This window comes from Schistocerca nitens, chromosome 8 (genome assembly GCF_023898315.1).
Source record: "Schistocerca nitens isolate TAMUIC-IGC-003100 chromosome 8, iqSchNite1.1, whole genome shotgun sequence".
In the NCBI taxonomy this organism is placed as follows: Eukaryota; Metazoa; Arthropoda; class Insecta; order Orthoptera; family Acrididae; genus Schistocerca; species Schistocerca nitens.
The window spans coordinates 360,058,757-360,078,412 of NC_064621.1; the positions used below are offsets into that span (position 1 = coordinate 360,058,757).

At 41.0% G+C, this 19,656-nt stretch overlaps 1 protein-coding gene across 3 annotated transcripts in view; it reads left to right on the top strand.

Moving 5' to 3' along the window:
• Nucleotides 1-19,656, top strand: part of LOC126199326 (Hermansky-Pudlak syndrome 5 protein homolog) — a 95,173-nt gene that overhangs the window by 55,895 nt on the left and 19,622 nt on the right. For all 3 annotated transcript variants that reach the window (XM_049936168.1, XM_049936169.1, XM_049936170.1), the window contains one exon: nucleotides 13,094-13,220. In XM_049936168.1, the coding sequence (XP_049792125.1) occupies nucleotides 13,094-13,220 (127 nt within the window). The remainder of the gene's footprint in view (nucleotides 1-13,093; nucleotides 13,221-19,656) is intronic.

Here is a 19,656-nt window from a genome sequence, read left to right on the forward strand (position 1 = left end):
AGATCTACCTGCACCTTACTCCACAAGCGTTATGGGCGAACATCCTCTTGAAGAAGAATGACATCATCCAACTGAAGTCTTCCTGAACCTGACCTTGGTTGATGAGTTTCATGAAAGTTTTTGAACAGAATCACGTATGCTTTCTTCCACCTGTTCCAGATATGTTCAACCATCTTATGCTGTCATTGAAACTCCTTGGACATATCCTTTGTAACTGGTGGTTCTGGGCCTGTGGGTAATGTTGTGAGTTGCTCACCTACAAGGAAATGAGCAGGTTTCAGTGGTTGAGATTTCTTTTCCCCTTGAATAATAGGTCTAGAATTTAGTGCTGCTTCCTTTGACCAGGATTGTGTTGAGACCTCCTTCATCTAACTGTGACTGTCCTAAAACATTTCTCAGGCAGCATTTGACAGATCCCACCATCTGTTCCCAGAATCCTACTGTGTCGGATTCATTGCTAACCAAGCAGGCCTATGGAACCATATAGTAGTGTGCTGAAGTTTGTCTGCAGTGGTACCTCTGGAGATCAGATCAGCTGGGTTTTCCTCACAAGGGCTGTCTCTCCACTGTGATGGATTTCTTCGTCATTATATGTCGATAACATGGTTTGACACAAAGGCCTTCCATCAATTTTGGTCATTTCGTATCCTTCCTAAGGCTACAGATGAGTCAGTCCACAGTGGTGCACAACCTGTGTCATAGCTCGTGGCCTTACTGAGATAATAAAGTAGTCTTGAAGCAAGAAATGTTGCTAGAAGCTCAAGACATGGGAACTTTTTTCTCTTGATGGAAGGTTGTCCATCTTTACTGCAAACTAAATGAATTGATTTTATGTTTGTAGTGATGTCGTACGTAAAGGACTTCACCTTATGCCTTTTCTGATGCATCAGAAAATAGATGGATTTCTGATTCAGTGTCTTCAGAAACACCAACCCTTCAGGGCATTTTTATGTGCGAATGAGCTGGCAAAGTTGATATCCACATTTACAAGCATATGGCAGGTTCAAGAGGTAAGAGTTTGACCTATTCAGTTCTTCTTGGCCAAATTTCCTGGTAAATTATTTTTGCCATGAGGGACACAGGCAACAACAGACCCAGTGGGTCTAGAATCTGGCAGTGCTTCAAAGTACTTCTCACTTTGTGGCAGGACATTCTCTAATATTGTCAATGACATTGTGGACAGTCTGAGCATGTCAGCCTCTGTGTCCTATGGACCCCAAGTACTCCATATCTGTAGTCTTCACAACACATTCTGATTGAAATATGGCAATCAGTTGGCCTGAATTTGTGGCCCACTTCGCCATAGATAGACTGATTTATGCCATGAGTGAGGTAAACATGTAATGTAAGTTAATCACTGAATTGTCATCATCAGCACCTGCTACAAAATGATCCATATACATGTTATCTTCAAAAAGTAAAGCAGCTTGAGGAAAATTTGTTTTGTGCATTTTAGCGAGTCCTTTGTGCGAGGCTGCAGTTAAGATTGAAAGGTAGCTGGGAAAGTGGTGTGTAATCTTTTCATCAATTGTGATATAATTTCCTTCTACACTTTTGTCTACATCTACATCTACATCCATACTCCGCAAGCCACCTGACGGTGTGTGGCGGAGGGTACCTTGAGTACCTCTATCGGTTCTCCCTTCTATTCCAGTCTCGTATGTGTGGGGTTTGTCAAGATTTTGCAGTGACATAACCAGACCTGGGTTAACGTGGGTGTTAGCCAAGCAAACAAAGAGCTGAGCGAATTGCTTTTAACTGAAACATAAGTCTCATTACCTGTTGCTGTGATTGGGAGATGGGTATACACTAATCATGGCCTACACTGAATGGGAGGGGGAAGGAAAGATTAGCTGAACACCTCAAAGAAAGTGTAGGGGGGGGGGGGGGCACAAGCACACAAGACAGAATCCCTGTAATTTCTGGAACCAAGGGGGCACATTTTTTAGTCTAGAGTCAGATCACAAACAAAGAGTGCTGAAAGAAATTGGAGCAGTACAAAACCATAATACATGTAACAGTTTCCAGAAAAATAAAGTTTGTTTCATCAGAACATTAGAGAGTTGAAAAACAAAATAGATTAGTTTATTACATGCACAGATGATACGGAAAATTCTGAAGTAATAGGTGTTATGTGCCTCTCTGAACACGATGTAACCACAGGGACCTACAAGTTAAATATCATTTTCATGTAGAGTTAACCCCTTGCCTTAAAATTTTTTAAAATTATGTTAAAAAAATACATTTTTACTAATGAAAATATTCTCTAATAATTAACATCATATATAGACATATAAAGACACTTTTAAAGCTCCAAATAATGATTTACAAAATTTTGAAGATCACCAATAATAAAATCCTGAGTATGCTTGTGCACTGGACTTTGACTAAAATATGCTGAAACTTGAAGTCATTTTTGGGTTCATTTATAGCTATGAAGTCTTACATATTCCTAGCAGTTGAGCATGTCTGGTCATATTTGTGGTCACAGAGAAAATTATGAATAGCATAATGTAATGAAATGAGCTTCTGTGTAGTGTTCAAAATTGTCAAATGGGCTTTCTGTGGTAAGTCCAACAAGAGCCATACAAAACTGCATAGTATTAGCCCTCTTTCTCACTCACTTCGCTCTGAAGTTGTGCTAACTATTTTTCTAATTCGTCTGGGATTATGTCGTACTAAAGACTGCTTTTGCAAAACTGTTGGAGTGTGTGTGTGAATTGCGTAGAAATCTGAAAGAGTCTATGCTCAGATGTATAATGAAAGAAGCTTTTGCTGTCAAATTAGCTACACAGGGTGAAGGTGTCAAACTTTTAGTATAAGAAAGAGTCTCCGAATCTACCACATACACTATTTTGAAGCAAGCAATTCATGTGATCATATTATATTAGATGTCATCTCTTGTTTGCTGCAGGGTGAAGTAAGCTGTTAATTGTCAATATCACACAGGAAATCGTAATTTGTTCCAAGTTTCAGCACCAGAATATTATGGATGTACAGCACCATGATTACAGTACATCGATTTATTTCACACAAAGAAACATATTGCATGGAATATCAAACAGATCAAGTCATGGATAATCAATATTTAATCAATATTGTCACAGTTTCTATAATCACATATATCTACCCACAACAGGGGGGGGGGGTTGAGTGAGAGGTCACTCAAACTGTAGGTAGGGGAGGAAGTGTGGCAAAAATGTCACTGGTAGTACAGTGGTAAACACTATGCCAGCTTCACTTCAGAGACAGAAGGAACAGAGTAAAAATAAGTTAAAAGAAGGAGTGAAAATAAAAGTGGTTAAAAAAGGAAACAAAAGTAAAAATAGATTAAAAGAGCAAGAGTAAATGGAAAGTGGGAAAAGGGAAAAAATAATACATTTTTATTGAGATTCTACCTGCTTCCCTTCCATTTCACAACATGTGGGCCTGTCTCTGTTTGCTGTTGAAATTACCTTCCCACACCTACATTCTCCAATCAATCCTACTTCCTTTCTAGTAGGTTATGGTTCCAAAAACTAGAAGAAATTGCCTTGAAGTATTTCTGTTACATGTATTGGGATTGAGCCTCCTGAAAGTAAGTACTGGCCAGCCTTTGTGTCTCTCTGTAATATTAAATGTTTTATTAATTTAATTTTCATTTTATGTGTATTATAATCACTGTCAGATATACATTTCCAGAAAAAAAAAGAAAACTAATACACATCAAAAGACAATGTCTATTTTGATCTGATGATGGCGTATGTCAGCTGGAGGATAGTAGATGTACTGATAATAGTTTCAGTATCGTTTGCCAAGAGGTATCATATTGGCATGGGTAACAGAGCGCCATCTATGTCTACCCTTTAATAGGGAATGCTCATATCCAAAAGGCTCAGTGTGGTGCAAACATGTGAAGTGAGCAGGCAATTGTGCCAGGAAGATGCACTTGTGCTTCCTACAGCCAACTGAGTGAATTTGAAAGGGGTCAAACTGTGGCCTTCAGAGTGGTGGGATGGTCCTTTCAGAAAATTGCTACGCAAGTTGGATGTGCTGTGTCAGTTGTGCAACAGTGCTGATATCAGTGGTCACGTGAACATTCTCAGATCGATAGCTAAGGTTCTGGATGTCCCACAGCACAGATGCATGCCAGGATCATTGTATTGTAAGGGAAACAGGGGCGGATTGTACAGCTGCCACAGTACAGATAGGAGGTCTTGTAAGTCCAGATGTGTCAATACAAACTGTTGTGAACCTGTTACTGGCAATGGAACCATGGGCACACACACCTCTAGTCTGTCTTCCACTCACGCCACAGCATCAATGTGCACTGCTGGACTGTTGCTGTCAGAGGATCACTTGGAAGATGGAATGGCACACTGCGGCCTTCAGCGATTAAAGCAGACTCTGCCTGCATGCAAATGATTGTTGGTTGTGTATACATCGCAGCTTTGGTGAGTGTTGTCTTGTAGAGTGAATTTGTCAAAGACACGCTGACCCCATCCCAGGCCTTACGGTCTGGGATGCAACACGCTGCAACTCTCATTCACCCTTTGTGTTTCCAGAGGGCATACTAATCAGTGCTTGGTACATGCAGAATGTTGGTAGACCCATTCTTTTGGCATTATTGCTATAGGAAGGTGATGTGTCTACCCAACAGGATAATGTTCGCCCACACACTGCCACTGAAACTTGGCATGCTCTGCAAGGCATGCAACTTCCCTGGCTAACATGACCTCCAGACTTGTCTCCAGTCCAGCACATGTGGGATCTGATGGGTGAGAAGTAACTAGTGCAATTTTTCAACCAGCAGCTCTTGCAGAACTACATGAACAGGTCGAGCAGATGTGGAATAACAGTATTCACCATCTGTATAGTTGACTGGATTCCAGAGTCGGTGCCAGCATTGCCACGCTTGGAGACTACATCAAGTACTAATATGGGTGTTCGAGAGTGGATGGATACCTGGTACCTCAGAACTGCTTCTGCCATTGGTCTGCAAATATAATCATTTCATGAGCTCCATATGCACTGTTGCAGCAATAAATCTTGAATGAATTGGAAACTGCTAAAGGGTTTACCCCCCCCCCCCCCCCAGCAGTGTGCTTCAAAATCAAAGATAATAGCCAGTTACTATTGTATTTATGTTCGAGAAGACCACTGCCATAAACAATGTTGTGCATTTAGTTGTCATTTTTATAAACTTTGTTAAAAGGCAGGTGAAATAATTTCTTTCTGAATTCAGAATAAAAATACAATCTCAGGTGAAGAAGCATGGGATTTCAAACCTTGTCACACATGCAAAGAAGTGAGATTACCAACTCTGAGAAATAACAATATTACAAAGTTTTGACCCTGTAATGTCAGTACATGAACCATGAACCTTGCCGTTTGTGGGGAATGCCTCAGTGATACAGATAGCCATACCATAGGTGCAACAGCAGTGGACGGGTATCTGTTGAGAGGCCAGACAAATATGTGGTTCCTGAAGAGGGGCAGCAGCCTTTTCAGTAGTTGCTGGGGCAATAGTCTGGATGATTGACTGATCTGGCCTTGTAATATTAACCAAAACGGCCTTGCTGTGCTGGTACTGCGAGTGGCTGAAAGCAAGGGGAAACTATAGCTGTAATCTTTCCCTAGGGCATTCAGCATTACTGTATGGTTGAATGATGATGGCATCCTCTTGAGTAAACTATTGCGGAGGTAAAATAGTCCCCCGATTCGGATCTCCGAGTATGGACTACTCAGGAGTACGTCATTATCAGGAGAAACAAAACTTGTGTTCTACAGATCGGAGCGTGGAATGTCAGATCCCTTAATCGGGCACGTAGGTTAGAAAATTTAAAAAGGAAAATGGATAGGCTAAAGTTGGATATAGTGGGAATTAGTGAAGTTCGGTGGCAGGAGGAACAAGACTTATGGTCAGGTGAATACAGGGTTATAAATACAGAATCAAATGGGAGTAATGCAGGAGTGGGTTCAATAATGAATAAAAATATAGGAGCGTGTGTAAGCTACTGCGAACACCATACTGAATGCTTTATTGTAGCCAAGATAGACACAAAGCCCATGCCTACCACAGTAGTAAAAGCTTATATGACAACTAGCTCCGCAGATGACGAAGAGTTTGAAGAAATGTTTGATGAGATAAATTAAATTATTCAGAGTGTGAAGGGAGACAAAAATTTAATTGTGATGGGGAACTGGAATTTGATAGTAGGAAAAGGAAGAGAACGAAAAGTAGTTCTTTAATATGGAATGGGGGTAAGTAATGAAAGAGGAAGCCACCTTGTAGAATTGTGTACAGAACATAACTTAATCGTAGCTAACACTGGGTTCAAGAATCATGAAAGAAGGTTCTATATGTGGAAGAGGCCTGGAGATAGAGATTTAGGAACCAGATTTTAAATTGTAAGACATTTCCAGGGCAACTGTGGACTCTGACCACAATCTATTGGTTATGAACTGTAGATAAAAACTAAAGAAACTGCAAAAGGGTGGGAATTTAAGGAGATGGGACCTGGATAAACTGAAAGAACCAGAGGTTGTAGAGAATTTCAGAGAGAGCATTAGGGAATGATTGGCAAGAACGGGGGAAAGAAATACAGTAGAAGGAGAATGGGTATTTTTGAGAGATGAAATAGTGGAGGTAGCAGAGGATCAAGTAGGTAAAAAGACGAGGACTAGCAAAAATCCTTGTGTAACAGAAGAATACTGAATTTAATTGATGAAAGGAGAAAATATAAAAATGGAGTAGATGAAGCAGTCAAAAAGGAATACAAATGTATCAAAAATGAGAGCAACAAAAAGGGCGAAATGGCTAAGGAGGGATGGCTAGAGGACTAATGTAAGGATGTAGAGGCATATATCATTGGGTTAAGATATATACTGCCTATAGGAAAATTAAAGAGGCCATTGGAGAAAAGAGAACAACTTGGATGAATATCAAGAGCTCAGGTGGAAAACCAGTCCTAAAGAAAGAAGTGAAAGCATAAAGGGGGAAGGAGTATATAGAGGGCCTACACAAAGGCAGTGTACTTGAGGGCAATATTATGGAAATGGAAAAGGGTGTAGATGAAATGCGAGATACGATACTCCGTGGTTTCACAGAGAACTGAAAGACCTAAGTCGAAACAAGGCCCTAGGAGTAGACAACATTCAACTAGAACTGCTGATACCCTTGGGAAAGCCATCCCTGACAAAACTCTACCATCTGGTGAGCAAGATGTATGAGACAGGCGAAATACCCTCAGACTTCAAGAAGAATATAATACTTCCAATACCAAAAAGGCAGGTGTTGACAGGTGTGAAAATGACCGAACTATCACTTCAATAAGTCACGGCTGCAAAATACTAACATGAATTCTTTACAGATGGATGGAAAAACTCATAGAAGCCGACCTCAGGGAAGATCAGTTTGGATTCCGTAGAAATGGAACATGTGAGGCAGTACCGACCCTACAACTTATCATAGAAGATAGATCAAGGAATGGTAAACCTACGTTTCTAGCATTTGTAGACTTGGAGAAAGCTTTTGACACTGTTGACTGAAATACTCTCTTTCAAATTCTGAAGGTGGCAGGGGTAAAATACAGGGAGCGAAAGGCTATATACAATTTGTACAGAAACCAGATGGCAGCTATAAGAGTCGAGGGGCACGATAGGGAAGCAGTGGTTGAGAAGCGAGTGAGACAGTGTTGTAGCATATACCCGATGTTATGCAATCTGTATATTGAGCAAGCAGTAAAGGAAACAAAAGAAAAATTTGGAGTAGGAATTAAAATCCATGGAGAAGAAAAAAAAACTTTGAGGTTTGCCAATGACATTGTAACTGCCATAGACAGCAAAGGACCTGGAAAATCATTTGAATGGAATAGACTGTGTCTTGAAAGGAGGATATAAGATGAACATCAACAAAACAAGAATAATGGAATGTAGTTGAATTAAATTGAGTGATGCTGAGGGAATTAGATTAGGAAATGAGGCAATTAAAGTAGTAAAGGAGTTTTTCTATTTGGGGATCAAAATAACTGATGATGGTCAAAGTAAAGAGGATATAAAATGTTGGCTGGCAATGGCAAGGAAAGCATTTCTGAAGAAGAGAAGTTTGTTAACATCGAGTATAGATGTAAGTGTCAGGAAGTCATTTCTGAAAGTATTTGTATGGAATGTAGCAATGTATGGAAGTGAAACATTGATGATAAAAAGTTTAGACAAGAAGAGATTAGAAGTTTTTGAAATGTAGTGCTACAGAAGAATGCTGAAGGTTAAATGGATAGATCATGTAACAAATGAGTGAGGAGGTACTGAACAGAACTGGGGAGAAGAGGAATTTGTGGCACAACTTGACTAGAAGAAGGGATTGGTTGGTAGGACAATTTTCTGAGGCATCAAGGGATACCAATTTAGTGTTGAAGGACAGCATGGAGAGTAAAAATTATAGAGGAAGACCAAGAGATAAATACACTAACCAAATTCAGAAGGTTGTAGATTGCAGTAGGTACTTGGAGATGAAGAGACTTGCACAGGATAGAGTAGCACGGAGAGCTGCAGCAAACCAGTCTCTGGACTGAAGAGAACAACAACAACAACAACATCAGTACCGGGTTACTTTGCAGAGAGATTAAAACAAGCCACTTTTCACTATGATGTCTGTTCCAAGAAAAGAAAGTGTACATTTATTACATTATAGAGAGAAAGTTTTGGATTTTTGGACTGATACAATAAAATAGCGGTTTGCATCATCACCAATTACCACATTTAATGAGAGAATGTCAGCTGTTGGGATTTTGTGTGGCTGTGACCATTTCATAATCTCAGCTTAGTCATATTTTATGGGCTAGATTGTGAAGTACATGAGGTAGTAACCGCAGCTTATGAAAAATCTTTTTAAGTAACACAAATAATTTACAAAGTCTTCATTGCCTGAAGGAGAATTGGTAAAACTACATTGTGCATATTTGAACGGTGATTTTATGCTGTTCTTGCATTTTATTTGAACCAAAAGTAAAAGAATCTCTCTCTGTCTGCGGCACAAATATTGTTATTATGCGAACAGATATATCCACCACAGGGTAAGATTTAATGTTTTTAGAAGTTATTGCATTATTTTCTCCATTTGGCTTTCTGTGTACTACATAAAACCAAGGTATGTTTTGTTTGGTGCTACAAATCAGGTGAATAGGTAAAAATATTTTTTTTATGAATGGTTTTTGTTTTGCCCGATGCGTTTTAATGGCTTACAGTTATTACAACTTACGCAGAACTGAGGTAATTGTTGTGGACAGTTTTGTCTAATATTCCCTTCACTATAGTGATTTACTTTCAGGACAGCTATGTAGACATGAAGTATAACTGCAGTAAATAGGAGATTCCCAGAAGAAATGACTTAAACGATACGCCTACTAGAAAACATGCTGTTTGTCACTCTTTCAAAAACTTAGTGAAAATGACTATTGTAGAGTGATGGTCACTTTTATGCATTGTAGTTAAAGATAAACCTCATTCTCTCTCATGTATTCACTGAACTGATTTTGTTGTTCATGTTAGAAAAGTTTATATTGCCAAACATAAATCACACAAAAGAGTCGGTGTATTGTAATGTCATTGTAAGAATTCCTTGATGGCAGAGTTGTGATAAAGGACTTTGTCAGAAGGAACAAGGTTTAAATTCACTGTGAAATTTGTGCGGTGTATGGAGAGGTTGTCATGAGTGATAGTGATGTGAAACAGTTGTGCAGAATGTTAGGGGATGGACTAAATGATGTGCATGATGAGGCATTGAATAGACAACCATCTTTAGTCATTGATGAAGTCATACAAAAAATGGGCAGAATATATGGAGAAAATTAACAGTTTGCAATTGCGGTAATTATTCAACAAGTTTCCTCATCCGTGAACAGTTGTGAGCTGTAATAACATACAGGTTAAGCTACCTCAACTTATCTGCCAAAATTTTCTTGTTATTGTGAGACCCTCAGCATTGCTTCAGCTATCACGTTTCTGCAGTGGTGCGCAGATGAAGGTGATCATTTTCTGCGTGACATTGTGACGTGATAAAACATAGGTTCCAAATGTAAGCATTTAAATAAAAATTCTAGAATGATTGACAAGCTGTAGATTGAAATTACTTTGCTGTGCTAGATATAGTTATGACTTAGCTCCCAGTGATATGCACCTCTCCTCTGTCTTGAAAAAATAGCTATTCTTACTACAGCATTTTCAAAGATACCATCAAATCATGCTTAAGGCCACTGGTGACATAGCCCTGTGATGATTATGTGCAGAAGTTCATGCATCAGTATAAAAAATTCATGTGCTGTGAAATAACTGACAATTTTGGTATAAGGTGTACACAGTATTTGATTACATGTTGTTGTTAATAACAAGGTGGAAACAACTTTCCAGGTAACCTATTATTTTAACACTTCTGGTAATAGAAAAGGTTTATGGTTTAGTATTGCCAGTGTGTGTGTGTGCGTGTGTGTGTGTGTGTTTAATATTGGTAGAATCCTTGGAAAGCTGCTTGAACTTTAGGAGAAGATATGTGTTACAATAAAACTGCCAATTTCCTAATTAGTAAGTTTCACTTGTCATTATGTGTCTACTATGAATGAATAAAAATCTTGGTAATTGCACTTTCATTCCCATTACTGGTTTGTTTGAGTACTGTCACCCTGTTCCACTACCTGTAGCATTTTCCATGTGGCTCTGCTCTTGTAGGAAGAAAGTGCCTAATTAAGAAAGCAGGTATTTAGTATTTGAATCCTGACCGATTCTTTTGTATTTAAAAATAAGCCGCTATTTAAGTTTGTGTGTCAAGTCCTTTTCATGAAATACACTGCATGACAAAAAAAAGTGAAGTACCCAGAAGGTGTGGATGAAACAAAGTGAAACTTCATGGGTTGAGAAGATATACAATGTTATTTCAGTGATTACAAATTGACTCAAGTTTACAAGGAACTTGGTAGCATGAGCCCAATATGATGTTGCAGCCTCTCCCCTGTGGCCCTTTTGTGGTCTGGATGCATGTATTGATTTCATTGAGAAGCCATAGTACCCCTCTCCTGAGGCAAGGTGGCCTACAACTGGTTCTTAATATTCTGACTTCTGATACTATCACTAGCATAGTTTATGTCCGAAGTGATCCCGCACGTGTTCTGTTCCAGACATGTCTGGGGATTTTGCTGGCCACGGAAGAATCGCAACATCATTAAGGCAGTTCATAGGGCTTTGTGTGAATGTTCATAGTTCCTTTGAAAGATTGCACCTAAATACATTTGCATGAGAGGCAAGGATGAGGACACAGGATGTCTGTTACTTACCATTGTGCTGTGAGAGTTCCCTCAATCATTATGAGCCATGACCGGAAGCCATACACAATGGCTCCAGACACCATGACGCAACGAGTAATACCGCTGTCTCTCTCCAAAAAGTTGGAAGAAGGGACCTCTCCAGGTCACAGCTATACAGGGCAACAGTGTTCGCTGGGGTAGTGCAGAATGTGGTGGGTTCATTGCTGAACACACTGTGACACCGTCAGCAGTCCTTGCTTCCAAATCACGGTACCTATCCAACATATGGGATAGTAATTCACTATTTTGTCTGCTGCTAGTCTCCAACCAGTGGTTTGGTTTGAGACAGAATGTAGCTGGGAGTTCTTGGTTGTCAGGGTTCACGGTCCCAGAACAAAGGAAGTCATTGGCTACTGATAGGACAAGAATGTTATATAAAAGTTTTATCTGTGTCACCAACTGATGAGAGAGATGCACACTACTAATGAATGGATGTCCCTGGCTAGCCGAAGAACAATGGAACTTTATTAACACAACACAACACATCAAGCAAGTTCAACATAAAGTAGCTTCGGAATAATCCATCTAAAGGATTGTCCAGATTTGATGTGAGAATGACACAATATACAGTAAAAGTTTGTTAGAAATTATAAACCATATTGTTAATGCTAGATGTAGTCACTGAATTGAGTCTGCTGGCATGCCCTAATAGGGTATCATAATGTAGCCCGTGGTGTATGCACTCGAGGCGACTCGACAGTCGGGATGCGGTATAGCCCAGAGTGTACTGTGCACTCATCGAATGAAACTCTTATTGAGGAACTGTGTAATGTTTGGCATTAAGCTCAGAGAATAGTGAACTCCCAGTGGTTGTGTTGCTGGTGTACAACAAGGACGGTACATTGCTATTTGATTGGTGGCTGAACCATAGGTGACACCCAAGATAACAGCCCGAGGTCACCCAAGATAACAGCTCGAGGTGGCGCAGTTGTTAGTACACTGGACTTACATTTGGGAGAAAGACAGTTCAGATCCACTTCCAGCCATCCAGATTTAGGTTTTCTGTAATTTTGCGAAATCACTCCAGGCAAATTCTAGGATGGTTCTTTTGAAAAGGCCAAGGTGAATTTCCTTCCCCATCATTTCGTAATCTGAGCTTGTGCTCCATCTCTAATTATTTCACTTTTGCTGGGATGTTAAGCTCTAATCTTCCTTCTGCCCTTCCCAAATCAGGATAATGCACGATTCAACCAGCTGGCCAAATGGAGACCCAGAGTGCGGTTCCTTTCAAACTCTGTCAGGTGCTGACGATGCTGTTACACACAGGCGTCATCTCCATGATCTTCAAAGTGACCTCTCAGCTTCTGACACTGTTCACACCCCTTATATACCGGATCAGACTTATCAACAACACTTAACATGAACGACACTAATGCACTCTGTTGGCCATAGTACCTGTCACAGAGAATTGCAGCTCTATGTATTTAGATACTTGCTGATCATGTGTACATGTATTAAGTTATATTGACGTCTGCCATCTCTTCTGGGTGCTTCACCGGGCACTGATAACCTTGTTGTTGTTTGCCCTAAAACACTAATAATCATCATCATCATTCTGGGTGCTTCACTTTTTTGGTCAGCTGGTGTATATTGATTCACTGTGTATTAAATCCATAAGAAAATAATTTTATTTTCATACTGTTAACATGTATGTTAGCTGAAAACATTATCTGCACTTAGATGTTGAAGGGTGAAGGGGGAGGGGAACAATTTTGGTCTCATTTTGTGGACTGTTTCCTGTCATGACCAATTTTTTTCAGGTTTTTCCAGTCCTGCATCTTTGCAGCCATGGTAAATGTAAAAAAGGATGGTCTACAAAGTGCTGTTGTTGATAGAGTACAAGGGCTGTCCGGACATTCATCTAAAGTCGCCACTTTCTCATCAAAGGTAAATGATACATGCAAGAAAATTTGAAACTGTTTTTTAGGAAATTTGATATTTAAATTTCTCCTTACCATATTCCTATATTAAACCGAAACCCTTTTTTCTGTGCCTCATGTTGCTATGTTTATTTTGATTAATGTTTTTTGCTAGTGATTCTCATGTTTACCATTACATTATCTCATGTTAAAACATTTCTATTGAACTTCATGATCATCTCCATTCTTGCAGGGAAAATCATTCTGGTTCCACAGTTGATGATAATGTTTCTGGAAATAACCTGTCCACAGGTTAGTTGAATTCTTTATTTAGTCACAGCCAATTCTGATAAAAAAATCTCATTTTCAAAAGATTGACATCATTGTCATCAAACAGCATTAATGATTGTAGAAAGTCCACAAAAATAATGGAAATGAAGTCTGAAATTACATATGGCTGTTAAACGAAACTACATTTTTCCATCATATTAACAGTAATAAGCAGGAGCTGATCAAAGACAATATAATGAGGCTTAGCCGTGAAACTGGTTGTGACAAAATAAAGAAGCCAACTTCAGCTGTGGAATATTTATTTCCTGGAATATTTCTATCGAAGTAGCTGTTTGCCCAGACATTGATTTTGAAAGAAATAAGAAAATATTCATTATCTTCTTAGTTATATTTCCACCACATGCAGTCTTTTTTAAAAATTGTCTCATAAGGTAAACAGAGTTAATTCTATCTCCTGTTTATGTAACAGTTTGTACTGTATTTATAAAATGCTTTATTGTCTACTAAAAATGGTAGAGATGAGATAATGAGAAATATCTCATATTGCCGCTCTTGTTCTAAGCATGATAATGGTTGCCTATAAAACCAATAAATATGTATTCATTCTCTTACAAAATACCATGCTTTGAATCATCTGATTCCCAGAAACAATTACTTTTTTAAAAGTTTTGTCTTGCGATGAGATCAGCACTACTGCAAACCTTTCTCACATCTCCTAAAATAATCCATTTATATCTGTGATGAACTTGCTAATTTTCCAATAAGTGAAAAAATTGTTTTGTAGTTTCATTTTATATGACCCTGGGTACATTTGCTAGTAGTCAGTATCCATTACACACTGGTATTCTGCAAACTGATACTGTAGAATAGGTCTGTATGTACGGTAGCACAGGAGGCAAGTTTGTGTCAGTCCTGTAATGGATTTACCTGATCTCGGATGAAACTATCCCTTCCATGGGTTCGTTTATCCTTCCATTCTCGTATTCATACATAAATTCCAGGTACTACCCATCTTATAAATTTTTCAATTTTGTTTCCAGTTTCTGTCCCTTCTCCTTTACACCTACTAATTTTGAAATTTTCTCCATAGGATAGTGACCTTATTAGTCTATATAAAACACCAGTTTTGTGCCTCCTCCTTTTATATCATTCCCTCTGTTTCTCACTATGCTGTTATTTCTATATGATTCAGATATTTCACTCTGAGCATTCTCTCTCATACACCTGTTTCTGTTCATCAAGAACCTGTTTTCTGTTACTGGATTATAACATTGTGATGTGTTTGTTGTTGTAGATCGTCACATAGTTACAAACCACTAACTTGAGAGAGAGAGAGAGAGAGAGAGAGAGAGAGAGAGAGAGAGAGAACTGTGGATGTAATAATTTGTTGCTTTGTTCTTACCTTTAGATTAACCAAGACTGCTTATACAGGATGAATAACCTAAAACTTGCACCACAGATATTGATGAAATGGAAAGTGTTATTGATGCATGGATTTCACAGAATGGATTGGTAGTCAGGGGCTCGTATTGTTAGCCAATCAACAGATTCTAGTAATACAGGGTATTCCATTTATCTGATGATCACATGCCTGGGCATTGCAGACTGGCCATGGAAGTTGCGCCTGCCAGTCGAATGGGTCCTACAGGACCACCATATGCCCCCCTCCCTTTTTTTTTGTGGGTTTTAGGCTGAGGGCCATACAGAAATATGCACCTTGTCAGCCAGTGTCATTCGAGCGGTGAAACAAGCATCATGAGTGTAACAGTGAAGTTTGCAAAGGCAACAATGGCAAGAGTGAATTATTTAATTCCACCATGAGTGTTTACTTGCAGTTCGTATGTGTCTACAGAGTCCACTCATACTGCTCGAAGATAGTTTCAACAGAAGTTTCCAAGTGTTTGAGTTCAGAGTCGTGATGCAGTTTACAAAGTAGTGAATAAATTTCATGAAATGGGAAGTGTTCAAGACAAGAAGTGTAAACGAGAACGTACAGTGCTCGCAGAAGCTCATCTCTATGACATTGCATACCACCTGGAAAATTCCCCTAAAAAGTCTCTCAGAATTGTTTCGCAGCCAACACAAAGATCATGCACCTCTGTACAAAGAGGCGCTAAGCTGCTTGGCCTAAGACCCAATAAAGTATCAGTTGTACAAGAAGTTTTGACCTGACCATCCTGCGCTCAGGTTTAAGTTTTGTGAATGTGTTTTAAGACGAGTTCATGAGGGTGAAATGGATCATTACCTCATTCTGTTTTCAGATGAGGCTTGGTTCCATTTTCATGAGTATGTTAATTCCCAAAACTGTTGACATTGGAGTGCAGGTTCTTCATGAGGAACCCCTTCATGATCAGAAAATAGGGATGTGGTGCAACAGTTAGTGGGACAGAAAAATAGGACTTTTTTTTTCAATGACAGTTACAAGAGAAAGTTATGTGCAAAACATTTTGTGACCTTTTTTAACAAACTGGGTGAAAGAGAATGAAGCTTCGCATTTTTTCAACAGGATTCAGCAAGGGCTAATATGGCCATTGTTTCTTTGAACGCAATTCACGATGTGTTTGATGAAAGAGTGAGTAGTAACACAATCTGGCTCACTATAAGTCCTGATGTAACTCCCTGCGAGTTTTATTTGTGGGGTGCACTGAAGGACAAAGTGTACACAACAAATCCTCACACGATAGAGGAACTCGAGGATAATATCCATGAATCAGTATGTACGAGAGCTGATGGGGACTCCTTTGTCTCGATGAAACCTTAGTTTTTTGTAGAACATTCAGAGGACGAGTTTGTGGAGGTGGACGGCTTGTCCAAAATGCGGTCAGTCAGTCTTGATAAAAACAGCATCCTCTCCTCAGTCATGGCATTACTCACTTGCAATAAGCTGGGGGATGTTTCCATTACCATTGCACCTCATAAGTACTTAAATATGGTCCAGGGTATTATATTCCAAAGGGACCTTCTTTTGCAGTCTGACGACAAGCTGCGTGCCAACTTAAAGCGACGAGAGTTCATTTCGTCCGGCACGTCCATCGGGGTCCGAGGTATATTCAGGTTTCCACTGGTACCTTCGTCTTGGCTTTTGAGGGTGACACATTACCCGAGAAGGTCAAAGTGATGGTCTACCGCTGTGATATCAAGCCGTATATCCCTCCCCCAATGTGGTGCTTCAAGTGCTGGAAGTTCAGGCATATGTCTTCCCACTGTATTTCCAGCATCACATGTCGAGATTGTGGACGTCCATTCCATCCCAATACTCCATATGCCCCACCTCTGATCTGTGTCAACTGTGGAGAACCCTCATTTTCCTTGCTCACCAGACTGCAGGATTTTACAGCGAGAAAGGAAAATCGTGGAATACAAGACCCTGGACCGACTGACCTACACTGAGGCCAAGAGGAAATTTGAGCACCTACATCCTGTGGCTGTGACCTGCTCTTATGCCACCGCTACGAGAACAGTTGTAGCCCCATCAGTTCCATGAGCTCCAGTCAGCTCTCTGAGCCAGAAGACTACACCTACCCCGTTGATGGTGGGAGGCGCTTCCCTCCCTGTTGTTCCTGCACCACCTACCTCGAGAGCTCTGTCCCTCCAACCATCGGGGACACCAGTCCCCACTTCTTGGCCTGAGAAGCGTAAGTCTTCTTCAGCTCCTCTCACTGGGAAGGGGTCCATTGGGTCACCCCCTTCCCAGGTTTCTGCTAGTGGGATAGATGACATCCGCCAGTGGCTGAAGTGCCCAAAAGCAGCTGGTTGTAGGGCTTCATTATCATCCTCAGTCCCGGAGACTGAATTAGTGAAGCCCTCCCAGCCAGAGAAACCCAAGAATTAGCAAGAGAAATCCAGAAAGAAGATCCTCCAAGACCAAGGGAATTGCGGTGGCACCCACACCACTGCTGCCTACAAGCTCTGCGTCTGAGGATGATGTGAAGATTCTGGCATCCACTGAGGACTTAGATCTCGCCAGACCCTCAGACACAATGGATATAGCCTGTTCAGGAAATAAGTCGGCAGCAGCAGATGACCCTGAGGCGTAGACTGCCTCATTGAGTGTTTCATGCCTTCCCAGTCTCACGATCACGTCATCCTCCAATGGAATTGCGGCGGTTTTTTCCACCAAGTGGCTGAGCTATGGCAACTGGTAATCTTTACACCGGCTTTCTGCATTGCCCTCCAGGAAACCTGGTTCCTGACAAAGCGGACCCCTGCCCTTCGCAGCTACAGGGGATATTAAAAGAACCACAGCGAATATAATAGTGTGTCAGGTGGAGTTTGAGTTTATGTCCTGAACTCGGTATGTAGTGAACCTGTTACCCTTCAAACTCCTCTTGTACCTGTGGCTGTCAGGATACGGATGAAACAGGAAATAACTGTCTGCAACATATATCTCCCTCCAGATGGCGCGATACCCCTGAACGTATTGGCTGCACTGATTGATCAGCTCCCTAAACCTTTCCTACTTTTGGGAGATTTTAACATGCATAACCCCTTGTGGGGCGGCACCATGCTTGCTGGCCAAGGTATGGAGGTCAAAAATTTACTGTCACAACTCAACTTCTGCCTCTTAAATACTGGGGCCACCACACATTTCACTGTGGCTCATGGTAGTTCTTGACCATTGATTTATCAATTTGCAGCCCAGGACTTTTCCAATCTATCCACTGGAGAGCATGACTACCTGTGTGGTAGTGACCACTTCCTCATCTTCCTGTCACTCTCCCGGCATCATACCCATGGATGCCTACCCAAATGGGCTTTAAACAAGGCAGACTGGGTAGCCTTCACCTCTGCTGTCACCATTGAATCTCCCCCACGTGGTGCCATCGATGTTGTGATTGAGCAGGTCACTACAACAATAATTTTCATGGCAGAAAATGCCATCCCTCTTTCTCTTGGGTGCCCCCAGTGAAAGACAGTCCCTTGGTGGTCGCCAGAAGTCGCTGAGGCAATTAAAGAGCATTGGCGAGCTCTACAGCGACATAAACGGCACTCTTCCCTAGAGCACCTAATAGCCTTTAAGCGGCTCTGTGCCCACGTTCGCCTGCTTATAAAACAACGGAAACAGGAGTGTTGGGAGAGGTACATGTCTGGACGAAGATCAGACATCGTTTTGGGTACCAGACCCCAACGGTTGTCTCTGGCATTAACATGAATGGCGTGCTCTCTACCGACGCAAACACAATTGCCGAGCACTTTGCTGAGCCTCTGCATCAGAGAACTACCCCCCACCAGCCTTTCACACCCTCAAATGGTGGATGGAACGGAAAGTCCTGTCGTTCACTACATGCCACAGTGAAAACTATAATGCCCCATTTACAGAGTGGGAGCTCCTGAGCACCCTTGCGCATTGCTCCAACACAGTTCCTGGGCCAGATCGGATCCACAGTCAGATGATTAAACCTCTCTTATCTGACTGCAAGCGATATCTACTCGTCATCTTCAACCGGATGTGATGCGATGGCATCTTTCCATCACACTGGTGGGAGAGCACCATCATTCCGCTGCTAAAACCCGGTAAAAATCCTCTTGATGTGGATAGCTATCGACCCATCAGCCTCACCAACATTCACTGTAAGTTGCTGGAACATATGGTGTGTCGGTGGTTGGGTTGGGTCCTGGAGTCACGTGGCCTACTTGCTTCATGTCAGGGCGGCTTCCACCAGGGTAACTCTACCATTGATAGTCTTGTGTCCCTCGAGTCTGCCATCCGAACAGCCTTTTCCAAACACCAATACCTATTTGCCGTCTTTTTTGACTTACGTAAAGCATACAACACGACCTGGCGACATCATATCTTTGCCACATTGGTATGAGTGGGGTCTCCAGGGCCCACTCCTGATTTTTATCCACAATTTCCTGTCGCTCTGTAATTTCCATATCCAAGTTGGTGCCTCCCATAGTAACCCCCCCCCCCCCCCCCATATTCAGGAGAATGGTGTTCTGCAGGGCTCCATATTGAGTGTGTCTCTATTTTTAGTGGCCTAGACAGCAGCTGTAGGGCCGTTGGTCTCCCCTTCTCTGTATGCGGATGACTTCTGCATTTTCTAGCCCACGGCTTCCAGTTTTCACCCGCGAAGTCGTGTGTCATGCACTTCTGTCGGCATCGTGCTGTTCATCTGGAACCTGAACTTTATCTTAATGATGATCCACTCACTGTAGTGGAGATATCAATT